The following is a 26,188-nucleotide window of genomic DNA, read 5'->3' as shown; positions in this document are numbered from 1 at the left end:
AGCCTGCCACTTCAGAGGACTTCAGGTTAATAAAAAAAAGAAGAAAAAAAGCCAGTTTGATAAGTTAACTTATTAACCTTAAAAGGTCTGGGAAAGGAAAGTGAGGAGATGTTGGATTTGCAAAGCTGGATTGAAGCTGCATCATACCTGGTCACGTTCTCCACCTCCTTCTTCATTATAATTGAAGACATTTTCTCTAACATCTTCCCAGCTTTCACGCTCTTCAGGAATGTGGTAAATTCCTCCTTTCCGAAACCCTGAACTTCCCCACTGACTCCACACTGTGTAGGAAACCAAGAGTGCTGGAAGAAATAAAGACACATATTTGTTATATGACGTATGAAAAGGTATAGTGCATGATAAACAAGTAGTTATATGATTCCTGAGATATTAAATCAACTCTTAATTTGACAACTAAATTTGCAGGTCAGTAATGAGTATTATTACTATATAAACAACTAAAATTCATGAATGTAAAGAATAATCAATGTATATTACATCATAAACTTCATTAAAAGGGTATTTTACTTACCTAAAGGAATCCATTTAAATAGAAGGCATTTTGGCCAATCTCTGGCCTTTCACCAATCCTGAGTAAATAAGATACCCAAAGTAAGTAAACCACTGTTTTAATGAAGGTTACAAGTGTAATATAATCATGGAGTCATTGCTATTATGAGATGTGTGTGCAGTTTATCAACATGAACATAGTTTTATGGTCTTATTAATTTGTAGTGTTATTAATTTTTCAGCCAAAGTGCAGCTGAAAAAGGACACACTGTGAATATCTCTCTCTGCCTGCACTTTTAATGAGGCTTGCCTTTTAAGACCATGAACTTTGTACATCTCTTCCTTCCTAATATGTGAAGAGCATATGTGGCTGTATGTCCTACCTACTATAAATGTAAGGGCTCAGGGCAGGTGGGAGTTTCAAATGGATGTGGCTGCACACAGAGCTGCACAGAAAGTTGGAAAGCTCTTACTTAAGAAGAATTGAAAGTAAGTGACTCTGGAAAAGTCCTAACATTGCTAGAACTGTCTTCAAAGCAAGTAAACTGTAACGATGTGCTGATGTCTGTACCTTAGCTTCCTCAAATAGTGATCTCCAGAAAAGGAGAAATACTGATCACAACACTCAAAGGTAAAGCAGACTTAATTCAGTGGAACAAGGTACAAGATTAAAAATAAGGAAAAAGGGTACATGGTCTCCTACCTAGGAAGACAAGGAGGCACATGCTGATTGCCAGAATAGAGCCAGAGCTTAGTCCAACAGGTCTTCCAGCCTTCACCTGGCTAATTTCACACCATCTTCCCTTGTAACCTTCGGGGCACTGGCAGATAGTCTTGTCTTGGGATTGAGCCACACAGGTACCCCCATTCCTACAGGTCCAGTGTCCACAAGGGGATGAGGTACAGTGTCTGAGCCCTGTAAGGGTGTCAGTCACTTCTACTTTCCCAGCTGGGCACCTGAACAACCAAAGCAGATGATATCTTATAGGCAAGCAAAGCATCTGGAACTGTATGTTGTTTTGTGCAAAGTTGGTTACTGTTTCTTAAAGTAAAGTTTAATTATTCTCAAGCAAACCACAAATCCACATTGAAAGTTTGAAATACATGGAAAGTCTAACTTAGTGAGCTAGTAGACTTATGAAAACATGAACACATGTTCTGGTTTCGAGATCCAGAAGATATGCAGAACAGCTTCACTGTTTCCTTAAAAGAGGGAGCCATGACTTTCTGACTAACACTTTTTCTCAATCCATGTTCTAATCAAAGCCCCTGAAAGAAAACGGACAGCTGAGATCAGTAGGAAAAGAGCTAGTGAGCATGTGGTATAAGTTTAGTAATGTTCCTTTGGACCCTGGGGAGAAATGTGATTGACCTCTTCAGAATGACTTGTCTTGTCTTTTAGGATTGATTTCTTCTTGCGTGTAATTGGAGAGGCCTTGGATGTATAGTGTGAGGTCAGAGATTTCTTTCTGCAATCCAAAGAAAAAATTCTACTGAAAAAATGGCAGAGACTTCATATTGTTCTTTCAGAAGCAGTCTGAAGAATGGAGTGTCCCCAAGTACACTTAAAACCATCTAACAGCCTCTTCTAGCAAAGAATCACCAGACTTCACAAGTTTTGTCTGAATTCCAAGAATTCAAGTGACTCCTCCTCTCAGTCCTGTGTGTATTTATGTTTGGGTTTTTTAAACAGAAATGCCTGTATTTTGATTTGCATATTTTAATAAATATTTTGAAATTTTTCTTTAAATAGCGGATCTTCTCCCAGAAATTAACTGTGTAGGATAACAGCTGTTGGGCTTTGGCCCTGGCCCTGGGAAGCCAATTCTTGAATCAGGTTTTGTGACAATCTGATTTTGAAAGTCTCATTCAGTCATAAAAATTATGATTAATTTGAAAAAAAATTATGATTAATTTCGTTTCAACTTCTTTACAGGAAATATATGCAAATATGTATTGTATTTGCAATATACACATATTTATAAAAATATATATATTTTTATATACATATATGTATATATCAATGAGTATATAGAGACACACACTGTCTATATACACTATAAGTGTATATATACACTGTATTAGTATTTTCATACAGAGGACAGACCAAAGCTTTTGCAATCCACCTTTTATAAAAGGAGATTTAATTTTCTTACTGGTCTTCTGGTGATCTTTTCACCATGGGAAAAAAAAGGTGGAGTAATTAGTAATTTTTCTGCACATCAGACTTGCAGAGAAAGGCAAGTCTAGTCCATGACAGGAGATGAGATGGAAAGAAGGATTTGTCCTCAGAATGGCTCTCTCTGGACAGCAGCCACAGGGAATTTCACTGTTAGAAGCAAGTTGCCTGGTCAGAGGTGGAAAGAAAGAGCTTCCCAGCCATCCCTGGATGAAAACAAAAGCTTCATGTACCGGCACTCGTATTTTCTCCAAAGGTCTACACAAAGGAAGGGGCTGTAACAGGGCTGGCTGCTGCAGGCACTGGAATGACATCCCATGGTGACCCCTTGCCGCCTCAAAATTAATCCGAACTCTGTGCTCCTGCCCTCCATGAGGAGCGGCTGGCCATCCAGCTGGACATCACGCATGCAGCCTGCAACAAAGCAGAGGAGCATGCACAGGAGCATGTTCAGTTAGCTGCTTCCCCACCTCAGGCCTTGCCCCCAGCACATAAGTGGGAACTTGGAGCATTGAAGAATACTTAAAACATTGTTTAAAAATATCCTTATACTCCTCAGGTTTATTTTAGGTGAGCTACTGAAAATATGTCTCTTGTGCTCTGGTCAATCTACAGATTGACAATACTTCTCCAGGAGAGCTGCACTATACCAATACCACAGTTCAGCAGAACGGTGCTATGAATCAGAACTACTCCAGTAAATCAATTTAGATTTAAGATATAATCTTAAAAGTGAGGCTGAATAAAAAGCAACAGAATCGGAAAAACTGTCTTTTTGTTGAATGACAATCTCAAAGTGTCAGCACTCAACCCCAAGAAATCAGGAGAGCACAAATTGCTTTGTAATTCTTTCTCCTCCTGCCAAAAGTTGTGTTGCCTGTTCCTTAAATCCTTCCAAGACAAAAACAGGAGTGAAGATCACACCATAAGTACACTGCTTGAGGCATGAGAAACCCTGATCCAGGAGAAGTGCCCCTGCCAGAAGGTTTGGAAGGAGATAATCTTTAGGACCTCTTCCAACCCATTCTATGATTCTATGAAACAAAAAATTGAAGTGCTATTTTTTAAAATATTTACAGGGAATCTCATGTCTTCACTAGAACCAGATACAATGGCACATAGGGTTGAACACTGAATTCCTCAGTGAAGGAAGGGCATAGTAGTCCACATGGGAATTGTTACCTGGATTTTAGACTATCCAATACACTCAAAGATGCCACTTTCAGGCTTTAATTCCCCCCTGTTAGGAATCCATTATATCACTTACCTTGGAAATCACTCTCTGAATGACTGGGAAGGCGGTTTCCTAGCACGATGCTTGCCCAATCCATTTCAAACCATCTATCCACACCCAAGACAGAGGTGACTTCTTGATTCCCTCCACCACTGTTAACACGCAGGGTAAATTCATTGTTGTAGCGCTCCATGGTCAGAAGAACCCACTGGCCATTGTTTATACGTAATGTTCTCATTCTCAATGAGTGATTTTTGTCCCCCAAACTGAAGTTAACACTAAAGAAACCCTCAACCACCTAGAAGGAGATGATAAAGACCTTTGAAAACAGAAATGCACTTCTAAAGTTTATTACACAGTCCTGCCCCAAGAAATGGATGTGAGTTTTTAAAATGGAAATGGCACTCTTATTTTTAAGTGTTTTATTCCCAGATAAATGTTACCACAAGAAAACTGCAGGTGCAGGAATTATCAACTCTTTTTACAGGCCACTCTTCTAACTCACATGGACTCTTTGATCAGTCTTCTCCCTACTGATATCTACCTCTAAGTCTTCCCAGCTGACCCTCTGGTTTCAATTAGAATAATTAGCCTCTCTCTGGCTAGTATAGTCCAGACAGCTTTTTTTAACAGCAACAAAAATGTAGAGGCAAGTTTTACAGACAGGGAGAGAGAGAAGCCAAGGGAAAAAGCAAGCAGGACAGGCAGAACAATCTTCTTCATTCACATACATCACATGGACATTTTACAGGCAGTGCAAACTAGAATTTATGCCATGAAAGAGTAATACTGAGAAGGACAATGCAAATGAGAGTAGTTACCCTCATATGGAAAATTCTCGCTCTTTATTACATGACAGAACAAGTGTCTAATCAGGAACTCTCACTGTGGTACTCCATGACAAAGTGAGAGCGCTCAAGCAGAGCAGCTCTGCTCACCTCCAGTCGGATGTATCCGTTCCCATCCGCAGAGGCCAAGCTGACAAGGGTGCTGTGGGAGATCCGGGTGCGCACCAGCAGCTGGATCCGCGTGCTTCGAGTGCTGAGGATGCTCCTTGGCTCATAATGGATCCAGCTGTCCCTTCCGAAAGCCCATTCTGGAAGAACTGAGCACAGCACACAAAATCAAAGTGAAAGCCTCAGAAATGGCTGCTCCTTCAGATTTCTGCTCTTTGAGAATTTACTAGCGCTGAATGCCAGAGTTTTAGATCTTAAGGTACTTTGGCAATACAATGAAGCATCGTGGAAAGCAACCTCGGTCCCACTTCAAAGGGAATTAAGAGAAAACCAACAAATCGAGGATTCAGAATTTAGGCAGGAAAGGGACAATTGGATACTGTCTCTTGCAATCTGCCTGTTACAAGCTATATGTTCTACCCAATCACTCCTACACTGTACCCAAATCTGAAGCATATTTTCCACTGAAGTAGCTTGTGTTGATCTGAAAAATAGAAAAACAACTCCCAAAAAAAACCAACCAAAGAAAAGAATCAAACATTTCCTTCAGTAGTTTAGTCCCGTGGTTAAAACCCCCACTATTAGAAAATATGCACTTTACTTCCCATTTTAGTTGGCACAAGAGAAAGCCTCAGGGAAGGCACAGGACATTTTGAACTACAAAGGGAGATTAAGCTAGCTATTTTAACTAGGGAAAATGCACTGAAATGATTTGTTTCCCTATCCCTCTGAGGAACCCAGGGTCCAGCACAGAGTTTGATGAAGTTGCACTGCACACTTCTGTGGAAATCAAACACCACTAAACTACCCAGGCCCTGATGCTCTTGCAGAGAAGGCATCTATTTCAGTCTCATTACTTGACAGCAATTCTAGATCTGTTTTGGGCCAAGCTTAGTTGAAAATAAGAAATTTCTTTTCACCAAAAAAGAGATACTTCAAGTTAGTTAATAGACAGGACAGACACTGTGTCACCAACAGCTCCTCAGACATCAGTGTTATGCAAGTAGAAATCCAAAGAGTACCCAGCTCATCCTGGGGCATTTAGTTTGGTTCCCAGGACATGAAATATCAAATGATCAAGAGACTTAATTTTTGCACTCTCTTTTCCTTTCACTGTTTGTCTTCTCTCTTTCCTTTCTTGAAGCATGTTTTCTCCTCTAGGATCCCCCCCCCCCATTATCTTTCTTAACCCATTTCTTTCTTGTTTGCTGTCTCTGCAGCTACAGGTTCTAGCTGATGAGCAGGCATGGGTTTTCCTGGGATGCTCCAGTGACTCCTGTCCTCAGCTGTCTGCTCCTTGCTGTGAGCATGTCACAGTCATTCATAAAGTACCAGCTGCACACCAGCATTTTGCAGCCCAATATATTAGAAGAAGCTGGTGCCAATCAAAGTTTTTCTGTTACATCCGGATATGACTTACAGCTTTTGAACAGTTGTTTTCTGAGTCCTTGGTGTGTCCCACAGTAATTAGGATAGAACCAATACAGCAGCTGGGCTTATGAGGCAACATTTAAAAATGATGCAAAACAGAGTGGGATTTGAATCCAGGCAGATGTTTATAAACCAGTATATCTGGCTGTAATACAAATAGCTTAACTATATTAACCAATTTTTTGTTCATTTTGAACACCTAAAACAGTGAATGCTCCAGGCCTAGACCATGACAATTATAATTCCAGTCCTCCCCCTCATTGAACAGACAGGGCTTCCACTGAGTAATTTACTGTTACACTTTTTAAGTCTTGTGTGGCAGATGGAGAAAGAAGAGAGGGTCTGGCTGCCTGCATAGGGTATTATTGTTCTGTATACAAGAAGGAAAATTAAGTGCATTGAGCTGAAAGAATATATCTAATGCACTATTGTCCTGTTCATTAATTCCAACATGTTGATCCAACACTAGCTTGCAAGCACTCCTTTCCAGCTGCTGTCTTCTGCTCATCCTCACGTGTAGCTCACTCAAACCACAGGACTGAGGGGGGACAATTATCTTCCAACAAAAGCCCCCTGAGTTATGAGGAACTGGTGCTCTTTACAAACTGTTATGATCAACCACGTTATTTGTACCTTGTACCCAGAGGCAGGTGAAATTCCAGTAAACATCTGTCATTCACTTCTGATTCCTGCTTGGCTGATGAAGGTTTTAAGATAGAGGGGACAAAGGCAACTTCAAGTGTATATCCCCTGTACCCTGAACATGGGTGTGGGCTACTAGGAGTTAAATAATTTATTTCCTAAGTTTTTGAATTGTGCAAAAATTTTCCAATTTCTTTCAACATTGCTGAGGTTTTCATTATCCACTACGGGAAACTTTTGTTCTCTGATACATATTTCATGCTGGCTTTGTGCAGGATAACACATTTGTTGCAGGCAGTCTAATTTTATGCTCCCACATACACCCACTGCTATGGTCTAGGGGCATTGCTCAACCTGCAATCCATTCTAATGACAGATGCAGATGCAATTATCACCATTTCACAAATGGGAAATGGGGTCTGAAGATAACAAGAGGGTTTAACCCATAGGTTTCACATGTTCATTAAACCTCATTTTATGATCAGCCTGAGCAGAGGAAAAAGGCACAATGCAGAATATTTCCCCTTTCACCACTGAAAAATAAGTTGGTGATAAAAATGACAAAACAACCTGTGTGACCATTTCCCTACCTTGCAAAATAAAGCAGCTCTAAACATAACCCTCATCTGTGACATTATCTAACAAGAGTTAGTAGGATCTTTACATCTTTGAAGATCTAAATCATTCCCAGAGTACAGCATAGTGTTGTTATTCTATTCAGTTTGAAGTCACGGCAGTATGACTTTGAACACTGGAACAGAGTGTCTGATGCCGCTTCCACAGATCCTCACCACAAATTTCTCCATAGAACTTGCAGTACCTTTTTCACAAGCTAATCCAGCATATCCTGGGGAACAGTCACAGTGGAAGTAATCCCAGCCACCAACACACTTGCCATGGGTGCCACAGGAGGCCATCCCACCACTCTGACACATCTCATCCATAAGGACACAGCCAGGAGCACTGTTCAGGGACTCTGCAGGGTGCTCTAAATCATAGACCTGGAAAAGGTCAAAGAAAACCATCACAGCAGGTGCTTACAATTATCAGCAGTAAACCCAAAAGTGATCTTTGTGGCCCTACCTTACTGTCAACGATGACGTTGCGTATGCAGCCCACAAACCCTCTGAAGTGCCTTTGGGAGTCACGGTAAGGCAAGGTCTTAACTCCACCCAGCTGCAGGGGCTGATGGCCACTGAAGAGCTTTCCCATGCTGAAGAGGAGGGAGGGAAAGAAAGAATTAGTGGCATGCAAAATACAGCAGCTTGGCTGATTTCACCACCCCACCCCCACCTTTTTCTGTAGCTCTTTTGAGTAGTTGTGTTTCAATTTTTTTTTGCTGTTTTTTTTTTTTTTTTGTTGGTTTTTTTTGTTTGGTTGGTTTTTTTGGTTGGTTAGTTGGTTGGTTTGGGGTTTTTTGTGGGTTTTTTTTTGTTTTGTTTTTTGGTTTTTTTGTGGTTTTTTGTGGGTTTTGGTTTTTTGGGGGTTTTTTGGGGTTTTTTTTTTGTTTTTTGTTTACCTTTGAGATCCCACAATCTCTCCAGAGGCTTCACAGGCAGACAGATCCATTTGGGAAATCTTCTTAGTGACACTGCCATTGTCTCTAACTGAGACATTCATACAGTTGTCAAGAATCAGCTTCACTTCCTAGAAAAAGGCATTATTTAAAACAATTATATCCAGAGACATGCATATATTTTAATTACATATTTTCTTTCACTTAGCAGAAGATAGAATAGTAGCTAGCAATTACAGTGCAGGAAACTTTGTTAAAATAATAAAATACTCCACATACTAATCTGGAAAGTTATTGCACATGGCATGTAACGAACGAGCTACACAAAAGAAAGATCTGACTCTGCCATGACCATGCCAAGTCATTGGCATAGTAGGGGGAGCATAGGACATTCTTGGAGTTTTCTGCAAGATCACAACACAGAGAGATAACCTAACAGAGCAGAAAGTCTGTCAGGCTGTATCCCAGATCCTGACCTGCCCCTCAGCTTGTCTTATGCGGGAGAGAAGGGGCAGCCTAGCAGATGACTTCAGCAGTGTTTTATCAGCAAGATATTCCCTGTACACAAAAGTGCATCTACCTCCTTTGTGCTACACATCTAAAGTCGCTTGCTGGAGCAGGGCTTCTCATTCAGATAAAGTACAAATATTTCACCCAATCACATCAGGAAGCATCTAGCCCCTGGATTATCACAACTCTGTTGTCTAAGCAGCAGGCAGGATAACTAAAGAAAGGAAACAGCATGGCCAGTTTCATAACTGGATCAGACTTCTCTAGGCCTTGTTTTGCTTCACTGCTTCAACACTAAGAGGATGCCCGAACTGACAAACTTCTACCCCTGCCATTTCAGAGATGATGGAAAATTGATTGATTGAGTTCTACAGAAGGGAGGAAGGATTTGGAAGGAATAACTAGGTACATGAATTAATGCTTACACAGGACTGCCTGTGCCATATTTACACTTGCCTTTCCATCATTTATAATTTTAATATTGTGCCAGCGGCGATCGGCAACATTAACTTTTTGTGACAGCTGCAGGAAAAGCTCACCAGAGCTGTGGCTCACGGTCAGCGACGGGACACCACCAGAGAGTTCTGCAAAGGAAAGACTCTCATTGGATATGCAGTAACCATGTTCCCATTCAAATGAAGTTGAAGTGACTGTTGCAGTTAGATCTTAGTTGGAGAAGATCTTTAGACAGCTTTAAAAAAGTCCAGCTTCTAACAGTGACACAAAGATATGAATTAGACATACTGGCAAACTATTGTGCATTCTTCTTATTCTCCAGAAGTAACTTTCTGAGCCTTTTTAAAAATAAAACCCCAAACCTATGGACTAAGTAGACTCTCACCTTCACATAAACACAAGTACTTCATAAGGTGCTAACCTAAAGCAAGGAAGTTTTCCTGTTCTCCAGGCTGCCCTCGTGCCGCTGGTCCATGGTACAACAGAAGGCCATCAACAACTTCAGTGATAAACTCTAAGGAGATGCGGCTCTCAAAGCAAGGCTGAAGAGGAGGGAACCAGGCATAACCGTGACCTCTGAAGCTGTGTTTTGTCTGCTGACAGTCTGGTCCATGAAAATTTGCAGCACATTTGCATCTATTTAATAAAAAATTAAAAGTAAATATCCACCATGCAAACACAAAATGCAAAGGTCTCTGCTGAGAGCAGGACTCTCCACTTTAAACACAGGACTCCATGTTCCCTAGGCCACAGTACAGGTAAAGCACTAGCAAAACTTCTGTCAAAAAAAGTTTTGTCTTGTTTGTATGAACACAATATAAATTTAGTCTAAATTATAATATGTCTATGCAAAGATATTCTGTGAGTAAATGATGGACCTGTTGTGATATATAAAGCCCATGAAAACATCTTACATCTTCAGCATAAAAAAAGAAAAACATGCTTTTCACTAGGCTTAGTTATCAGCTTGTCTGAAGACTTTGTAATGCTGACAGGAAAAGCAAAGGAATCACAGAACCACAGAATGCCAGGTGGAATGGGCCTCAAGTATAATTTGGTCCAACTTTTCTTGGCAAAAGAATGATCTAGACAAGATGGCCTAGCATCCTGGTAGTGTCCATTGTTGGGTAAACCACCACCTCCGTGGGGAGATTAATACAATGGTGCATTAATCTCATTGGGAAAAAAAATTCTTCTTGTGTCTAATCAGAGCCTCCACAGGAAGGGTGTGGGAAGGAAATATCACCCAGAAAAAGTGGGGTGTGGCCGTCATAAATCTTGACCTCTTTGTGTTTATTGCAAGATACTTGCTAGTTTATTTCTTTTATACTATCAAACAAGAGACACTTGAAGTTCTTTCCTTAATAACCTATAGAAAAGAGTAGCCACAGCATGACAGTAACAGAACCTGTAAGTGGGAAACCAAAGGAACAACAGAAATGGGCAGAGGGACAGGAAAGGAGATCAGCTGGGCTCCTATTTCTGAGTCTCTGTTTCCTGTAGATTGCTAGTACCTTTGAGAGCAGAATGATGGGGGTAGGATGCAGGAAAAGATGACACACAAAACTACTGGAAATGGAGCAGGAGCAAAACAACCTCAGAGCTGAACAAATTATAGGTGACAGAGCCTACCCAGAGTTTCTGGGCAGCAAAATTTCCCTGTCTGATTATATCTGAGTAGCAATAAGAACTTTAGCATGACAAGAGCTTCTGCAGCTTCAGTCCGAGTCCTGTCACCCCTACCAAGGGTGCTATGAAGACGCTGGCCAGTGTTTCTGCTTTCCTTGTTTGGATGATTATTTTTGAGAAAACATGCTGGAAGCCACATTCTGGAATGGGATCAGGCTAATTCTGAGCTAGTACAGTCCTATTGTTTTTTTCCTCTTTATACTTTGTTATCTATGAGATCTCATTTTTGGAGAAACAAATAAGGCAAAAAGTGTGGGGAAGAGGTTATTAAGTGACGTAAGAGATGTGATTAAAACATTTAACAGCATTAAAATGCTTAAGGCAGACTGCACAAACTAAGAGCATTTTGCAGGGTGGCATTAATGGAACTGGTGCAGCCTGGAATGTTCCCAAGGTTTTCCTGGACACTATGTTGAACATAAAATACATGTACCTGAGAACAGAGGTTCTTTTGCAAGACCTGTGTGTGAAGCATAACAAAACTTAGATTTGCCACAGTGGGAAGACATGCAGTGATGGTTTCTGAAGCTTCAACTCATCCTCCTTACAGTCTGCGCTACATGCATTGTGTTTGTACACTTTATGAAGCTTTACCAACCTGTAGCCCAAATCAGTATCCACACATGTGCCACCATTGAGACAAGGGTTTGTCTGATATGAGGAGCAGGACAGATGAGGATTCTCCCGAGCAGCACAGCCACACACAGCATGACTCAGGACTGTCACAGACACCAGTGAAACACTTCCAGCTGTGGTTATGGTTGGTACATGATTCTGTTCATGCTTACTGATGCATCCACTGCTGTGAGTGCAGTCTGCAGTCACACATTCATCAATGCCAGTCTGGGTGATATTTATGTCCAGAATGCTTTCCAGCTGAAGAAGAATAATTAGTTGCATTCATCTGACTTTTCCACTAAGTTCACCAATGACAGCAATGAAAAGCCCTAGTCTCATTTATTTACAAAAGTGGTTGCTGTGCCAATTCCTTCCAATGTCTACCTCACCCTATACAGCCAAAGGCAGCTCAGTCTGGCACCTGTTAAGGCCAGAGTCTTGGTGTAAGTCAATTACAGCATGAATAAGCATTTCAAAGGCAAAAATACTCTCAATATTAATTAGAGACTGAGCGGATAATTTTTTATCACTAATGGTTCTGATGCATTATTTACACAGCATCGAAACTATATTTTTAATCTGAACTTCTGACTTAAAGATACTGGGAATTGGCACTGGATACTGAAGAAATATCTTTCCTGGTAAGAATGAGTTGGTACAGCTCATGTTTCCAACAGAGCAAATGATTTAACTCTTTTCAGTGGTGGTTTGGGGTTTTTTGGTGGTTTTTTTTTGGGGGGGGGGTTTGGGTTTTTTGTTTTGTTGGTTTTTTGTTTGTTTGTTTGTTTTTCCTAGAGGGAAAGGAAATTTACTAGTTTTTAAACACATATTTCCATCTTGGTTTTGTACTGGAGAGTGGCTCTTTTACTACTTTGGTCTTTTAAGTCTAGAACCTTGAAATGTTTGACTGGTTTGGGAGTTTCAACTAGAGAACTAAAAATTGAAACATTAAGGCATCATGTGGAAAGGCAACAGCCAAACACATTCTTTATACAGTGTTTTACGGTTTTTCAATAGGAAGAATGTGTTTACAGTCCTAACAGCGTAATTGTGTCTAGGTCACTTAATATGTATTTAAGAGTCTGGCTTTCAGAACATTAGTATTTGAAACTTTTAGTGTAAGTGCAAAAGGATTTTGTTTGATTTTGCTGATTTAAACTATCTGTTTAAAACTATTACACATTACTCCGTCAATCATTCTAATTGTCCACATTCACTAGGCAATAGACATTACCTGAATAGACACAATGAGAAGATGCTGTGGTTTCATACACAGGATGGATACTTACCCAGGCTCTGGAAGCTGCTACATTGCCATTAAGTTTTTCTGCTTTATAATAAGGTGGACCGTAAACTGCAAACCAAACATCAACCCCTCGGATTGGACTTGGGCTGTTCAGTACACTGAAAATGTGAACATTTTCCTGTTGAACTGAGATAATTTCTGAAAGCAGCTTCTTCATCTGGTAGTATTTACTTTGTTTTTCAGGGGACTGGGATATGAACTCCTCTGGTGAGATACCTGTAACAGCAGTTGAAAATTTGACACATGTTTCTTGCAACTGTTGTAGCAATAGAAGAGAGGAGCATCACAAAATAAATTGTAAGGTTGCATAAAATGGACTCAACTGCAAATTCAGGAGTATTTTCATTTTTAGGCTCTGAAAGTTTCTGTGCTTGCTTCTGCTAAACCTGTGTGTTCTGAAACTGTTTAGACTTTTATTAATTTTCAATTTTTATTTTTTAAATTATTTTTTAGAATCAGAAACATGTTTAAGAAGATTTTACTTTTCCACAAAGTTTGAAAGAATTTGGTGATTTTCAGCCAGACACTTGTTCAAATAAAGTTTTTCTTCTGAAATATAAGTTACTGGGTTTTTAAAAAGTTGGTATAGAAATCAGACAACTTTTCCTTGCTGTCTGTTTTCTTCATAGGTGTTTCTTCACATGCAGCATCAGAGGACCATGCAAAGATGCATTTTCAAACCCTTACCTAGAAAACTATTAATTCTCATCCCATGTCTAAGAGCATTCTAAGCAGAATTCTAGGTATCACAGCAGTAACATTGCAGACATAGACCGTATTTGAGCACATTGCTTACCTTTTATTCGTACAGAACCAGCATTACGGAGGGCGTCATCTTTGATTTCCTTCACTATAACCTTTACAGTGGAGATAACATCTGGCCAGACTCCATCAATGACTCTAACTCTTATGTTGTATGTTCCTGCTGGGGTTCCTTCTTTAATAGTCAGCAAACCTGAGTTATCATTAAGGATAAAGTACCTGTAATAAGATTTAAGCCAAGGAACAAGCTATGAGAAGTTCAAAAACTAAGTACTAATTATCATCACTGGTGGTTTTTCTGAACCACTTTCTATTTATCATAGAAAGCAGATGTGTTCCCTCATGAAGGGACAGAGCAGAGCAGAACTTTTTTACATTGTCTCCTGTTGGCTCCTAATGGCTCTTCACCAGTGTATCATGAAGCTTTTGTCCTGCTGCTATGATGTATTAACTCCGTAGGAAGACTAAAGCTGCAACCGCCATAACTTTGGAAATAGTGCTAACTCCTAATGTAGATACATTCACTGACAGTGACACCTCCGTCAAAACCTCGAGTGGCACATGTACATGTCAGCCCCAGTCCCAATCCAGACACTCCCAAGTCTATACATCCAGTATAAAAAAGGTCTTGTAACCAATGGTGACATGGAAACACCGGGAGCTTGGATGAAGGGATTTAGAAGTTAGTAGGTGTGTTTCCTGTAGCGGCTCACTAATATAGATTGTGAGTATGACTGTGAACAGGACTTTAGAATTCTGGCCCATGCGGCAATGGGCAGCAGACTGGTCTGGCATGCAGTGTTATTTACTGCAGCCTCACACTCAGAAGGGCTTTTGGAGATCTGCACACAGAAGTGTCTAACCAACAAAATGCTTTTGTACTCATGTTTTCAAAAAAAAGTCAATGTAAATACTTGCTGTGATTTTGTGTGTGCTCAATTTTGCCATAAAATTTTCGCAACTCCCATCTTTCTCTCCAAATACCTTGATGTTTTCCCTTCAAATTGGTAGATTTTGCGATCCCAGTCATCAGCATCAGGGGCACTGACCTGGCCCAGTACAGTCGTGGGGAGAATACCTGGAACAACATAGCACACAAGTGGCACAGTCAGACCTCTCACATGTACACAAACATGTACTGATCCAAGCACGTGTCAGAAGCCTGAGGCCTCTACAAAAATAGCTGTGGTAGTTCTTGAGAGACATGCACTGGTTTGCAAATGCCACATGGTGCCCTGCTTGTCACATGTTTGTTGTACGACTACAAAAATTCTACAGGTGACTGCAATGAAAAGCAATGGGAATGAAAAAAGAAAAGCAACCTCTGAGAATTTTCCCTATTTTATCTGCATTATCCAACCAAATGGTGGATACAAAGTGGTTTAGACAGGGATTGGTGTTTGGCAGGACGAACAACCAAAATGCAGACTGGGTTATAAAGGGCAAAAACAGTAGCAATTACAGCAAGATAGAAATTACAGCAAGATAGAGAGGATGCTCAAAATACAGTGGCCAGGCTTCTTTTGAGTAAATGGTGAGACTGGTGTGAGATGGAAAGCAGCATGTATTCTGCTTGTTTTACATCCTCTCAGCAAAACTGACAAATTATTATTTTCTGGATTTACAAAACTTACTTCTGAAGAAAAGGTTCCTCCTTACTTCTGAAGGAAGTAGTTGTCTGAATTCATAAACCTACTGAGTAAAGAATCAAGGATACACAAAAAGGATGAATGTGGGACTTCATTGTATGACAAGGAGCAGCACAAACCCTGACAAACGAGGAACTGAATGCAAGGAGAGAAAACTGTACCTCTCTGGCAACTGTGGTAACATTCACTGGATATTTTGCAGGACACAGTATACAGGATGCCCTGGTGTTTGACTCCCACAGGATATGAGTGTAACATACAATGTGACAGTAGCCTTTTGATTCTGTCTCTTCTTTATATTTTAATTAATCAAAGATCTGAGGTCTTGAATAGTCCCTCCCAGAAATTAACTGATGTACTGATGAAAGAAACAACTAAAATGGAATTCAGGCTTAATGGAAATGTTTGGTATTTAAGCTACAGGTGGAGTTTCTCAGTAAATAGAAACAGACTTGGTTTCAATTTAACAATAAGCTGAACTGGAGTAATCATGCAACAGGCAGTACAAGGTTTCAGTACAAATAAATGTGAACAGCATCTACTCAGAAGTAGTTCCTAATATGCCACAATAGACAATTTGTTTAATGTGCTATCAAACCATAGGACCCAGAGCAGAGTAGAAGAGGAAGGAATGCCCTGAGCCAACATGGATGCAAGCAAAATATATTTAATCCCAAAATATTTTTACCTGTGCATTTTATTTTCCTGATGGGCTTATTACAGGGGGCATCAGATCACAAGAATACTGCTGCCTAATTGCCAAAGCAAGAAGGTAAAGAAGGCTTCTCTCACACTGCAGCCAGCATTCACAGAAAATTCCCCCATAACAGCATCTTTCAGCTGAAGACTTAGATCAATGTTTCAGCAGTTTACATATGAGTTCAGTTAAGGTGTATTCACTAAAATTCAATGCAATCTGGAGAAGGAAAAATGTTTAAGGAGGAAAAAAATGGTTCTCAGCATTCAGACTCATAATTTCTCAGCAACATTAGAACTTTGGTAATTTTTTGTCCCCTGATATGTTAATGCTGCTGAAAAACTGTATCTGAAACCAAGAGACCATTACTCAAGTTTGACAGAAAGGTGCCAAGAAAAGCAGCCAGTTATGCTCCTTCTTCAAGGCTGACTCACTTTTTTCAACAAATCAAGTGGCCCAGAGACCTGTGCCCCACATACCTACTGCTCTCTGTTGGGGTTTAAGCAAACTTCAGTAGCACCTTTACTAACAGCTTATGTGGAACAGGACAGAGTCCTCCTGTAGAACTTAAAGCTGCCTCTTTTGGCCTTATGCCACACTTGGAAGCAAACATCAGGGAGTGATTTACCATCATAGCTGTAAATGAGACACTCCATGTAGCCAGCAGAATGCGGGTGGTCATTTTGGTCCCCGATGTTCACGGTCAGTGTGTTGGTGGAGCTCATGGGTGGGATCCCGCTGTCTGTGATCAGGATGGGCAGGTAGAATGCCTTGTGCACCTCCCTGTCAAAGGAGCGCAGGGCGGTGAGCATGGCACTGCCGTTGTGGAAGTCCTGCAGGCTGAAGCTGGTCAGGCTATCGAAATCGCTGAGAAGGCGAAAGGAGAAAGGGGCTCCGTTCGCAGCAGTGTCCCGGTCCTTGGCATACAGCAGTGTGGAGGTCTCATTCATTTGGACAACCTGTGGAGAAGCTGTGTTCTCCCAGACCACTGGGTTATAATGTGCCTCGAACTCTGGCCCATTGTCATTTACGTCCTGCAGAGTCACTATAACAGTGGCACTGCCAGTCAGAGGGGGTTGTCCCATATCAGTGGCAATCACAATGAGTTGGTACTGAGCCACTGTCTCATAATCCAGCAATCCTGCAACCATCAGCCACCCATCACTAGCCAAAGAGAACTGGCCACCTGGATCAGACTTGTTTAGCAGGTGGAAAGAAAACCTCCCATTCAGGCCAGAATCCAAGTCAACAGCAGAAACCTGAATAATTTTGGTGCCAACTGGTACATCTTCCCCAAGTGCAGCCACTTCATAGAACTGGGGATAGAAGACAGGAGCATGATCATTCGAGTCCTCCACATAGATCACACAGTGAGCAATGCTGAAGAAATCCATGTCCTCTGCTTTCACGGTCAAATTGAATACCCTCTCATGCGGCTTCTCAAAGTCAACCTGTTTGCGCAGTCGGATGAACCCACAGTTTTTGACTTCATCTGTCTCTATGGAGAACTTGCGGTCATTGTCCCCATCAACGATGCTGAATGTCACCATGGCATTTTCTCCCTCATCTCTGTCCACAGCAGACACCACTACCACCTCAGTGTTAATACTTGCATTCTCGGAGACAAATGCTGTATAAATCCTTTGCTGGAAGACTGGAGCATGATCATTCACGTCAGTCACCAAAATAGTGGCGGTGCCTGTCCCAGTGAGCCCTCCTCCATCTCTGGCCTCAACCACCACTAGGTATTTGTCTTCTTTCTCACGGTCCAGGGACCCAAGCACTGTAGAGATGGTGCCACTAACTGAATCAATTGAGAACAAGTTCAAATTAATTTCGTTTTTGACGTTCTGAATGATACTGTATGTTAGCACAGCATTTATACCAGCCTTGGGGTCATCGAGGTCCACTGCTGTCATTTCCATGATAGGAGTGTCAGCTGGAGAGTCCTCAGGGATGTGGCCCGTGAAACAGCCATCCGATACACAGAGGAAAAGGGGTGCATTGTCATTCACGTCCCTCACTTCTATGATCACATCTGCAAAGCCAGTCAGGCCCTCTCCACCCTCATCCGTTGCAAGAACAAGAAAGCGCCACATCGATCGCTTCTCCCGGTCTAACCTTTTGTGTGCGCTGATCTCACCTGTGTTCTCATTGATGCTGAATTCGCTGCTGGCTCCCTGTCCGTGCAGGGAGTAGCTAATGGCATTTTGATCTGCTGCTTGGTCAGGATCCATTGCAGAAACCTGGAACAAACCACAGCAGGCAAGTGTTTATGTGAAAAAAAAGGAAATCACACTTCTCTTTTTGACAGCAGCTGCTACAGTGCAGGCTAAATGAACAGTGTGAATTTTAACAGCAAGCATCTCTTGGTTTGAGTCATTCAAGTACTCTTTCAATAAATAGCCTAGAGAAACAAAACCAGGACATTTCCACAGACAGAAACAAAACTAGGACATTTCTAGACATTCTACTTCCCCATATATTTTGGAAAGAGAAAAAACTGTAGGAAGAACCAAGCGAAAATAATAACAGTTCTGCTGAGCAAATATTTCCTGTGAAATTTTTAGAGCTGGAATACAAAGGCAAGCAGAGGCTGGTTCTCTCTGAGTTTACAGACTGCTGTGAAAACAGACCATAATCCAAGCTGATTGATCAGCACAAGCCAGAGAGAACTCCCAGCTCCTGATTTGCATCCAGGGATTGTTTAGGAGATTGCTAGTTGGACCTACCAAGAGCTGCTCTAACAACAAAACAATGAAGATGATTGAGCTGGAGTCAAAGAACAATCCCTGGTAGTGTTTATTTGGTAGCATAAATTTAACCATTACATGAATGAAGTACGCATGCCAACCATTCTGTGCTTATACAGTCACTCAAAATGTGCCAAATTGTCTTTGTAAAGGAAATTATCACATTTTTCAATAATTAGAAATCAATTTGAAAAAGACCTTAAGATCAAAACCAACCACTATTTATGTAGGTGAAGAGAGCAAGTCCATCATGAAAAATTACCAGGTTTACTCTATTCTATTCTTTACAGAAAGTTGCTAGCTAAGCCCTAATACCAGGCCTCACCCACTGTAAATGTACTATCTTTTTGGATTTGTGTGAATGCATGGGATTGAGCTGAACACAAACCCAGATTTTGCCCTCCTTTGTGGGAACTGCTTTACCTTTAGGACAAGTACGGGCAGATCAGTGAGCTCCTCCAAGACACTGCCCTGGTATTCATTCTGAGTGAAGACTGGTGCTTCATCATTCTTATTGACAACATTGATGATGATAAGAGTGTGGTTTTCCCATTTTCCATCAGAAGCTACAAGTCGGAGCTCATAATGTTGTTCTTGTTCATAATCCAGAGGCTGAGCAATGAAGACAGTTCCAATCTCAGGTTCCACATCAAAAACCCCTTTCACATTTCCTGAAGTGATCTGATACCTTAGTTTGGCATTTGCACCTATAAGAGAAAGAAGCAATTGCCCCCTATTCACTCTATGAGTGCTCAATGCAGCTCTGCACAATGGACATGTATCCAAGAAAAACCTTATTTTCCAAGACTGTTGTGGTGTGTGTGTGTGAAGTAAAACATAAAAACATACACAGAATGATCTGTGCTTGTAATTTGAAGGTTTTGTATGTGGTAGATGAGAGGCTTGGTCTGCATTTATATTTACAAGTCTAATTTACAGACACAGATAAGCACTTGTTGATTGATAATGGAGAAATTATGTGCCTCTGAATTACTGTGCATTCATTTGCCAATAATAAAAAAGTAACATACTATGAAAATACAAGAACCTATTTTTATCAATGTTTCCTAAGCCTCTTACTTCAAATGCCAGTATTCCTTAACTTTTTTAAACCACTGGGTGGTGCTAAAATATAACAGAAGCCCTCCATTTTTGAGCAAGAATTCATCATAGAACATTCCACCTGTGCAACAGCAGTTGTTTGACTGCTGCAAAACCTTTAGGAACAACAACAAGTAGTTTAGTGCTTCCTGTTTACTTACTTGGAAAGGTAAAAAACACATTGCATTCCAGTATACAAAGTCATTTCCTAAATTAAATAGTTGAACTGCTAGGAGCAAAAAGAACATTCAGCTTTTTAAGTTGTGAGTCAGCTGTGGATGACAAGACTAGAGCAATATGGATGGTTAGAAAGTGAAAAGGCTGTGCTCAGCATTAGTGCTTGGAAGGATTTGGCTGTCTTTTCAGCAAAAGCTTGAGCATCACTTGCTAGCAGCTTTTGTCAAATTCTCCCAAGTGCAGCAGCTGGTTTCAAAGGCCTCTTTACACCTCCCCCATGGGCAGCAAGAGGCACAGGCATTGCAGCACTGTCTCTGAAAGGAAGGGCCAGCTCTCACCTGCTCCCAGCAACACGTCCCTCTGGCTCTCATTTGGGCTCTATCACCGGCTTGCCTTCTTTTAACCAATAGATTTGTTTCTCTTCAGCAAGTTGAGCTGGATCAGCTCACAAAAGTAACCAAAATGCTAAGATAGGGACTGACTAGTGGTACATGCTGTTGGACTGGCTCTGCCCATCTGGTCTCACCACACAGTAGGGGCAGCTTCACACCATCAGAGCTGGTGTCAGTGTGAGCCCAAATGGAAGGTCTGACTTTCCCTTTCTTCCTGATTTCATTTCTGGCCATGCCATCCCAGATTTTTTACTGTTTGTCAGATCCTCCCTTCCATAAATAAAGCATATTTAACCCCCTAACTCATCAAAAAGCACATATTTAATTTTTTTACAATAGTAGTGAATAGAACTGACTCCTAGGGAGATCTTGGAAGTACAGGAGTCAGCAAAAAGCAAGCATGTGCTCTGGAAAGAGTGAGTACAAAGTTACAGCAGTGTTGTGATTCGGGCTGATTTAATTCTGCCCCAAAGACATTGCCAGCTAACTCAACCTTTGCACTACAAACCTGAGCACCTAATTAAAGAAAGCACTCATATGCACCCAGAACTTCTCTCCCCACTTTTCCAAATGTTTGAAATGTGGACTTGTCTCCTGAGTGCAGAGAGCTGTTTGTCCATGTAGGAAGTAGCCCTGCACACAAACACACATTAACATGAAAAGGACTTAAAAAGACATGCAGGGTGCACTCACCCTCATCTTTGTCATCTGCTGTTGCTGTCACAACAGGACTTCCCACATCCTTGTCCTCATCTATGCTGACCTCATACACTGACTGAGGAAATGCCGGGGCATTGTCGTTCACATCGCTGACAAAAATCCTCACGTAGGCTGTGTCTAAGAAGGAGATGCGAGAGGAACATGCAGAGTAGAAATGGCAGAGGTGGAATACCTTGCATTATTCCAAACAGCTCACATACCTGCCAAGCCTATGAAAGTAAAAAGCCCAATATAGAATCCCTTCTTAGTTTTTACCTGTGTTGGGCTGCCCATGAACACCAGGTCTGGCAGATTCTGATAAGTCCTGAGACTGAACTTCAATCAAGTAAGAGGCTCTTCTCTCTCTGTCAAAAGATGCCTGGGTGGAAATAATTCCTGTCTCAGGTTCAATGGTGAAGAACTGATAATCCTCATTAGCATCTTTTAATATTAAGTAATGAACCTAAAAAGGAAATAGTTAAAAGAGGTTACATTTTCAATTTTCATTTGTATGTCCAAGTGCTGTGACCTCCGCTTTCCTCAGTAGCCTCCTGGTTCTGTTTGCAAAGTAGCAACACTCTGAGGAAAGACAGATCATCTGAACGTATTTTTTCTAAGTCTTTTGCTTATTTTGATAAAAAGTGCAGAATTTTTAAACAGAAGAACATCTGTACCAGTGATATCAAGGCCCATCAAGCCCAGTATCTAATCTCCAACAGTGGCCAGTAGGAGCAGTTAAGATCATGAATAACAGAAGGAGAGAGAATGTTGGGACTGGCATTTTTTCCAGTGTCTCCTCAGTTTCTAGTAATCCACTGTGCTTCTGATCTCAAAAAAAACCCCCAAAAAACCAAAAAAAACCCCAAAAATCCCTAATAATTTGGGTCCTGTTCAACAAGACTGAATAAATTAAAACCTCCCCCAATGAAAGCTATTCACATTTTTCCCTTTAATAAAGGTCGTTCTCTGAAAAAACAGCAGTTCCATCCCCACTCTCAAGTCATGACCAGAGCAGCACCAGACTGTTCTACCACACAGGTTGCCCTTCAGAATCTACATGACAGTTCCAGACAGAAAATGACAGTTCCAGAACAGCAGAGTTCCCAGAGTCTCCATTAGCTAGAGTTTCTTCACAGAAGAACTAGTAGGATTTTTAGAAATGGCTCAAGAAAATGCAAAGATAATGTGTAATTCCCTTCAGAATTCTGCTTTTTCCTAGGTTTGGTTCATTGTTACTATGATGGTATTTAATCAACCATATTTAAAAGGCTGTGAATAACTGACAATAATCACTGATGGTCAATTAAAAAATGAGCTAAAGAGGCAAGAGTTTGAAAACATGTCCTGCAGCCACATCCACTTGTCTTGTCATGGGAGCAACCCTGAGAATCACGCAGCAGTGCTTTGTCGTGGTTGCTGGATCAGGATGAGCTGCCACGCTGCAGGACCCTGAGATCATGAACCGCATCTTCTCTGCCTGCATCCCGTGAGACGCACACCAGCCATGAGATAGACAAATACTTGACAAGTGCTGTAAGAAGTGCTGGTGGCTCATTACCCTGCCATCAGCTGACTGCACATTCTCACTAATTACTGTACCACAACTTGAGTATGGTGAGGAAAAGAACTGGATTAAAGTCAAACCTCTCCATGTAGGCCAGAATCCAAGTCCATAGCTAACACCTGAACCACGGACGTGCCAACATCAGCTCCTTCTGGCACAGACACCTCGTAGTTAGAAGACATGAAGAATGGAACATTGTCATTGACATCTGAAAAAGGAGGCGATGAGGATCATGGTAAGAAAATATTTGAAAACCTTATTGTTTACTGTGGTTATTTTGGTATTTCCCCCTCAGTTGTATTTTGCTTGGAGGAAGAACTTACATTGATTACAGTAATCAGCAGTCCTGCTCTGAGTTTTCCCATTTTCATGGTAGCAGTCAGGAGACATTTTATAGACACTGGGCAGTTTCTGGGAAACAGTGGCCTAATCCCAGCTGAGATAGTGGCTAATGACTTCACCAGAGATACACTAAGTCTCTGAATGACAGAACCAGGAGGGCTTTCATCCACAGCTAAATTACTGAAAAAGGATTTTTTTCTTGTGAGCAGAATAAAGTTTCTGCCAAATTCTAGCACCAATAACTGCTCTGCAGGAAAAACCTTTTGAGACAGGGTCCATAACCTACAGTGTAGCTCAGACCCTGCTCTACAGCCAGGAGGGGTTTTGCATTGGTGGATTGTGAAAGACAGGACAATGCCAGGATAAAGTGAAGCAGTAAAGTTGGATTCCCTTTCAAATTACTGCCCCATTCTCAGTTCCATGGTGGTGGGCAAGACAAATGTTTTTGCTGGAGACTTCATTTACTCATATTTTCATCTGAATGTCTGCCTAACATAAGTAGCTCCACTAATCCTGCAAAAAGCAGGGATTAATATCAGATTTATAGTTTTATGTGGATTTACCGGAACAGAGCCTTACAAAAAGATCCTTCTATAAGGAGGTTTGAATAAAATTTTTGAAAATTGCATTTATCATAAGGATCCTTGCAATTTCGTTTCTGTACTTGTAATCTCAGTATGCAATGGAAAAGACTGAATGTAACAAAAACCGCTAAACAGATATCCAACACAAATCCATCCTATCTGAGCTGTTTCTCTTTCTATAGCACAGAGTATTTCCAGTAATACTCATCTCCTTTCAATAGCTTGGGAACAAGTACGAGATTTTTCCTCCTTTTGAAATAAAATCTTTCTAAGTGCCTTTATAGAACCAGGCACAGTGCTGCCTAAACATTCAAACAGCCCATTTTTGCACTATCACATCTCCACATTTGATGGTTGTACTTAGGAGTTGCCTCAGACAGACCTCTTTAATGACTGCAGAACTATTTACAGTACAGAAATGTACAAAGCATTCTGAGGGGGCTTGGTGTTTCATGGATGTTACCTTAATTCATGGCATTATACTAAAAATAAGAAGAATATTTTTCTGAACAGCAGCAAAGCTTACCTGTTATATTCACACAAACAGTGGCAAAGGAAGCTAAAGGAGTCATTGCTACATTTTGTGCCCGGACTGTCAGGGTGAAAAACTTAGTAGTCTCAAAGTCAAGTGGTTCAGCGACTAGAAGAGAAGCAGATCCATCAGCTCTGTTTGGCTTCAGATAGAAACGAACTGGCATGTTAGTCTCTGGAACTTGACCCTCCTCCAGGTTATAGGTAACCCTGGGATCACCAAGAGGGGATGTGGCTTTGATGGTCTGAAGAAGAAAAGAGCCACCACATACATTCATGAAGCACGGGGTTGCAAGTGTTACGTATTGAGTTTGATGGCAGAAACATGCACACGTGTATCTTCTCCAAGAACATACCCCCCTGTATGACTCGGGTAACAGACAAAACAGAAACATTTAGAGAGCTGAGTTTTATTTTACAATATCTAGGTTTAGTGCAGGTGTTTAATCAACAGGAAATTTATCTGCCTGTGCCAAGCCAGAACTGCAGCACAGGTATAAAATCCCTCCTCTCTCCTCCTTCCAAAGCAAAACTGATCCATAAGGAGACCATTTCTCCACTGAGTTGTACATTTTACTCAGCAAGTTACAGAAGGAAAACTCAAACCCTAAATTGTTTCCAAGTGCTTCAATATTACATGCAGGAGGAGGAAAGCAGGAATTATGTGGCAATATATAGAAGACTAAGTCTTCTGCTCTTAAAGACTAAGTCTCTATGGGTTAAAAAGGAATTGAGTTAGAAGAGTCCAAAGTAAACTATGTCACTCCACGCTCTTGTGCTTAACTGAGAAAAGCCTGAAGAAAGACACAAGCAGATAGCACAGCCCACTGAGGATGGAGGAGTGAGGAGCTGGCTCTTGGAGGGAACACACAAGAATTTCCTTCTCTGGCAGCGCACAAGGCTTGCTCCTGTGGAAGCACACCTCAAGGACCATTACTGCAAGAATTCACTGGTAAAACTGCTGCCAGCTGAAATGCCATCCTATTCTGTGACAGGTACACCTGACAAACTTTAACAGGTACACAGCAGTGAAGGCTCATAAGGGCATAGTGCAATGCAGTAAGGCTGCAGAGCGAGCATCTGTGTACTTCTGACTTAGAGCATAACAGAGGAAGAAGCAGAAATGAAGAGGGAGGGAAGTAATCACGCTTTTAACATACCACAATCTTGGTGTCACGAATGGTGTTTTCGGGGATGGTTACCCAGTATGTGCTCTGCTCCCACCGGGGTGGCTGGCTCAGTGCACTGGTGACAGTCACCATCAGCTCCACGGTGCTGCTTCTGTTCCCCCCGTCTGTCGCTACAATATAGCGGCTAATGCGCATTGTCTAGGAAACAAAGGCAGAGAACACTTGAAAACTGTTTTGTACAAACCAAGAGCTTGCAATTAACCCTCTGCAATGGATTTGAGGGGTTGGAGACTCACATTACCTGGGGTAGTGGGCAATTCACATACACCCAGCCTGTGCTGGGGTTGATCTGGAAGTATTCCAGCTGATGCTCTAACATTGAGTATGTGACCGCAGCATTCACACCCTGGTCACTGTCGTGAGCTGCAACTCGGAGGAAACTCGTTCCCACTGGAGTGTCTTCACTAAGGAAGTCTTTGAAAAGACAAAGATACTGTCAGCAGGTCTGCTGTGGATTAGCAAGCTGTATTTGTAAAGAAATACCCCTGTAAAACATCATTGTTCTCTTCATGGGAGATTAAATGTTTCTGTACTGAAGCAGGTTGTAAAGTATTGTCACCAGCAGTGTCTATAGTCCTCTTTTAGCTTCCCCTTCCCTCTCCCCTGCCACACTGGGTTGTTAAGTGAGCTGCTGGTGGTGCAGATTTACTGACACTGCTGCTGCCAGCACTGGTGCCACTCCGTGGCGGCGCTGGCAAGC

At 41.4% G+C, this 26,188-nt stretch overlaps 1 protein-coding gene across 5 annotated transcripts in view; it reads right to left on the bottom strand.

Moving 5' to 3' along the window:
• LOC119697904 (neural-cadherin-like) overlaps positions 1–26,188 on the bottom strand; it is a 55,689-nt gene that overhangs the window by 2,230 nt on the left and 27,271 nt on the right. For 2 of the 5 annotated variants that reach the window (XM_038129270.1, XM_038129272.1), the window contains 22 exons: positions 25,730–25,902; positions 25,459–25,626; positions 24,294–24,543; positions 22,922–23,049; positions 21,554–21,740; positions 21,272–21,415; positions 19,332–19,615; positions 16,784–18,401; positions 14,794–14,887; positions 13,844–14,028; positions 13,031–13,263; positions 11,722–11,999; positions 9,856–10,070; positions 9,435–9,562; positions 8,472–8,599; positions 8,036–8,165; positions 7,773–7,953; positions 4,862–5,028; positions 3,957–4,221; positions 2,923–3,103; positions 1,214–1,467; positions 148–302 (listed from right to left, as the gene is read on the bottom strand). In XM_038129270.1, the coding sequence (XP_037985198.1) occupies positions 148–302; positions 1,214–1,467; positions 2,923–3,103; positions 3,957–4,221; positions 4,862–5,028; positions 7,773–7,953; positions 8,036–8,165; positions 8,472–8,599; positions 9,435–9,562; positions 9,856–10,070; positions 11,722–11,999; positions 13,031–13,263; positions 13,844–14,028; positions 14,794–14,887; positions 16,784–18,401; positions 19,332–19,615; positions 21,272–21,415; positions 21,554–21,740; positions 22,922–23,049; positions 24,294–24,543; positions 25,459–25,626; positions 25,730–25,902 (5,546 nt within the window). Of the gene's footprint in view, positions 1–147; positions 303–532; positions 591–1,213; positions 1,468–2,922; positions 3,104–3,956; positions 4,222–4,861; positions 5,029–7,772; positions 7,954–8,035; positions 8,166–8,471; positions 8,600–9,434; positions 9,563–9,855; positions 10,071–11,721; positions 12,000–13,030; positions 13,264–13,843; positions 14,029–14,793; positions 14,888–16,783; positions 18,402–19,331; positions 19,616–21,271; positions 21,416–21,553; positions 21,741–22,921; positions 23,050–24,293; positions 24,544–25,458; positions 25,627–25,729; positions 25,903–26,188 lie in introns of those variants that run through there. The other 3 variants (XM_038129271.1, XR_005255994.1, XR_005255995.1) reach the window with 3 other exon arrangements.

The sequence above is a fragment of the Motacilla alba genome, chromosome 2 (genome assembly GCF_015832195.1).
Source record: "Motacilla alba alba isolate MOTALB_02 chromosome 2, Motacilla_alba_V1.0_pri, whole genome shotgun sequence".
Lineage (NCBI taxonomy): Eukaryota > Metazoa > Chordata > Aves > Passeriformes > Motacillidae > Motacilla > Motacilla alba.
The sequence above is the reverse complement of the archived record's forward strand: the minus strand, read 5'-3'. Positions and strand labels throughout refer to the sequence as shown.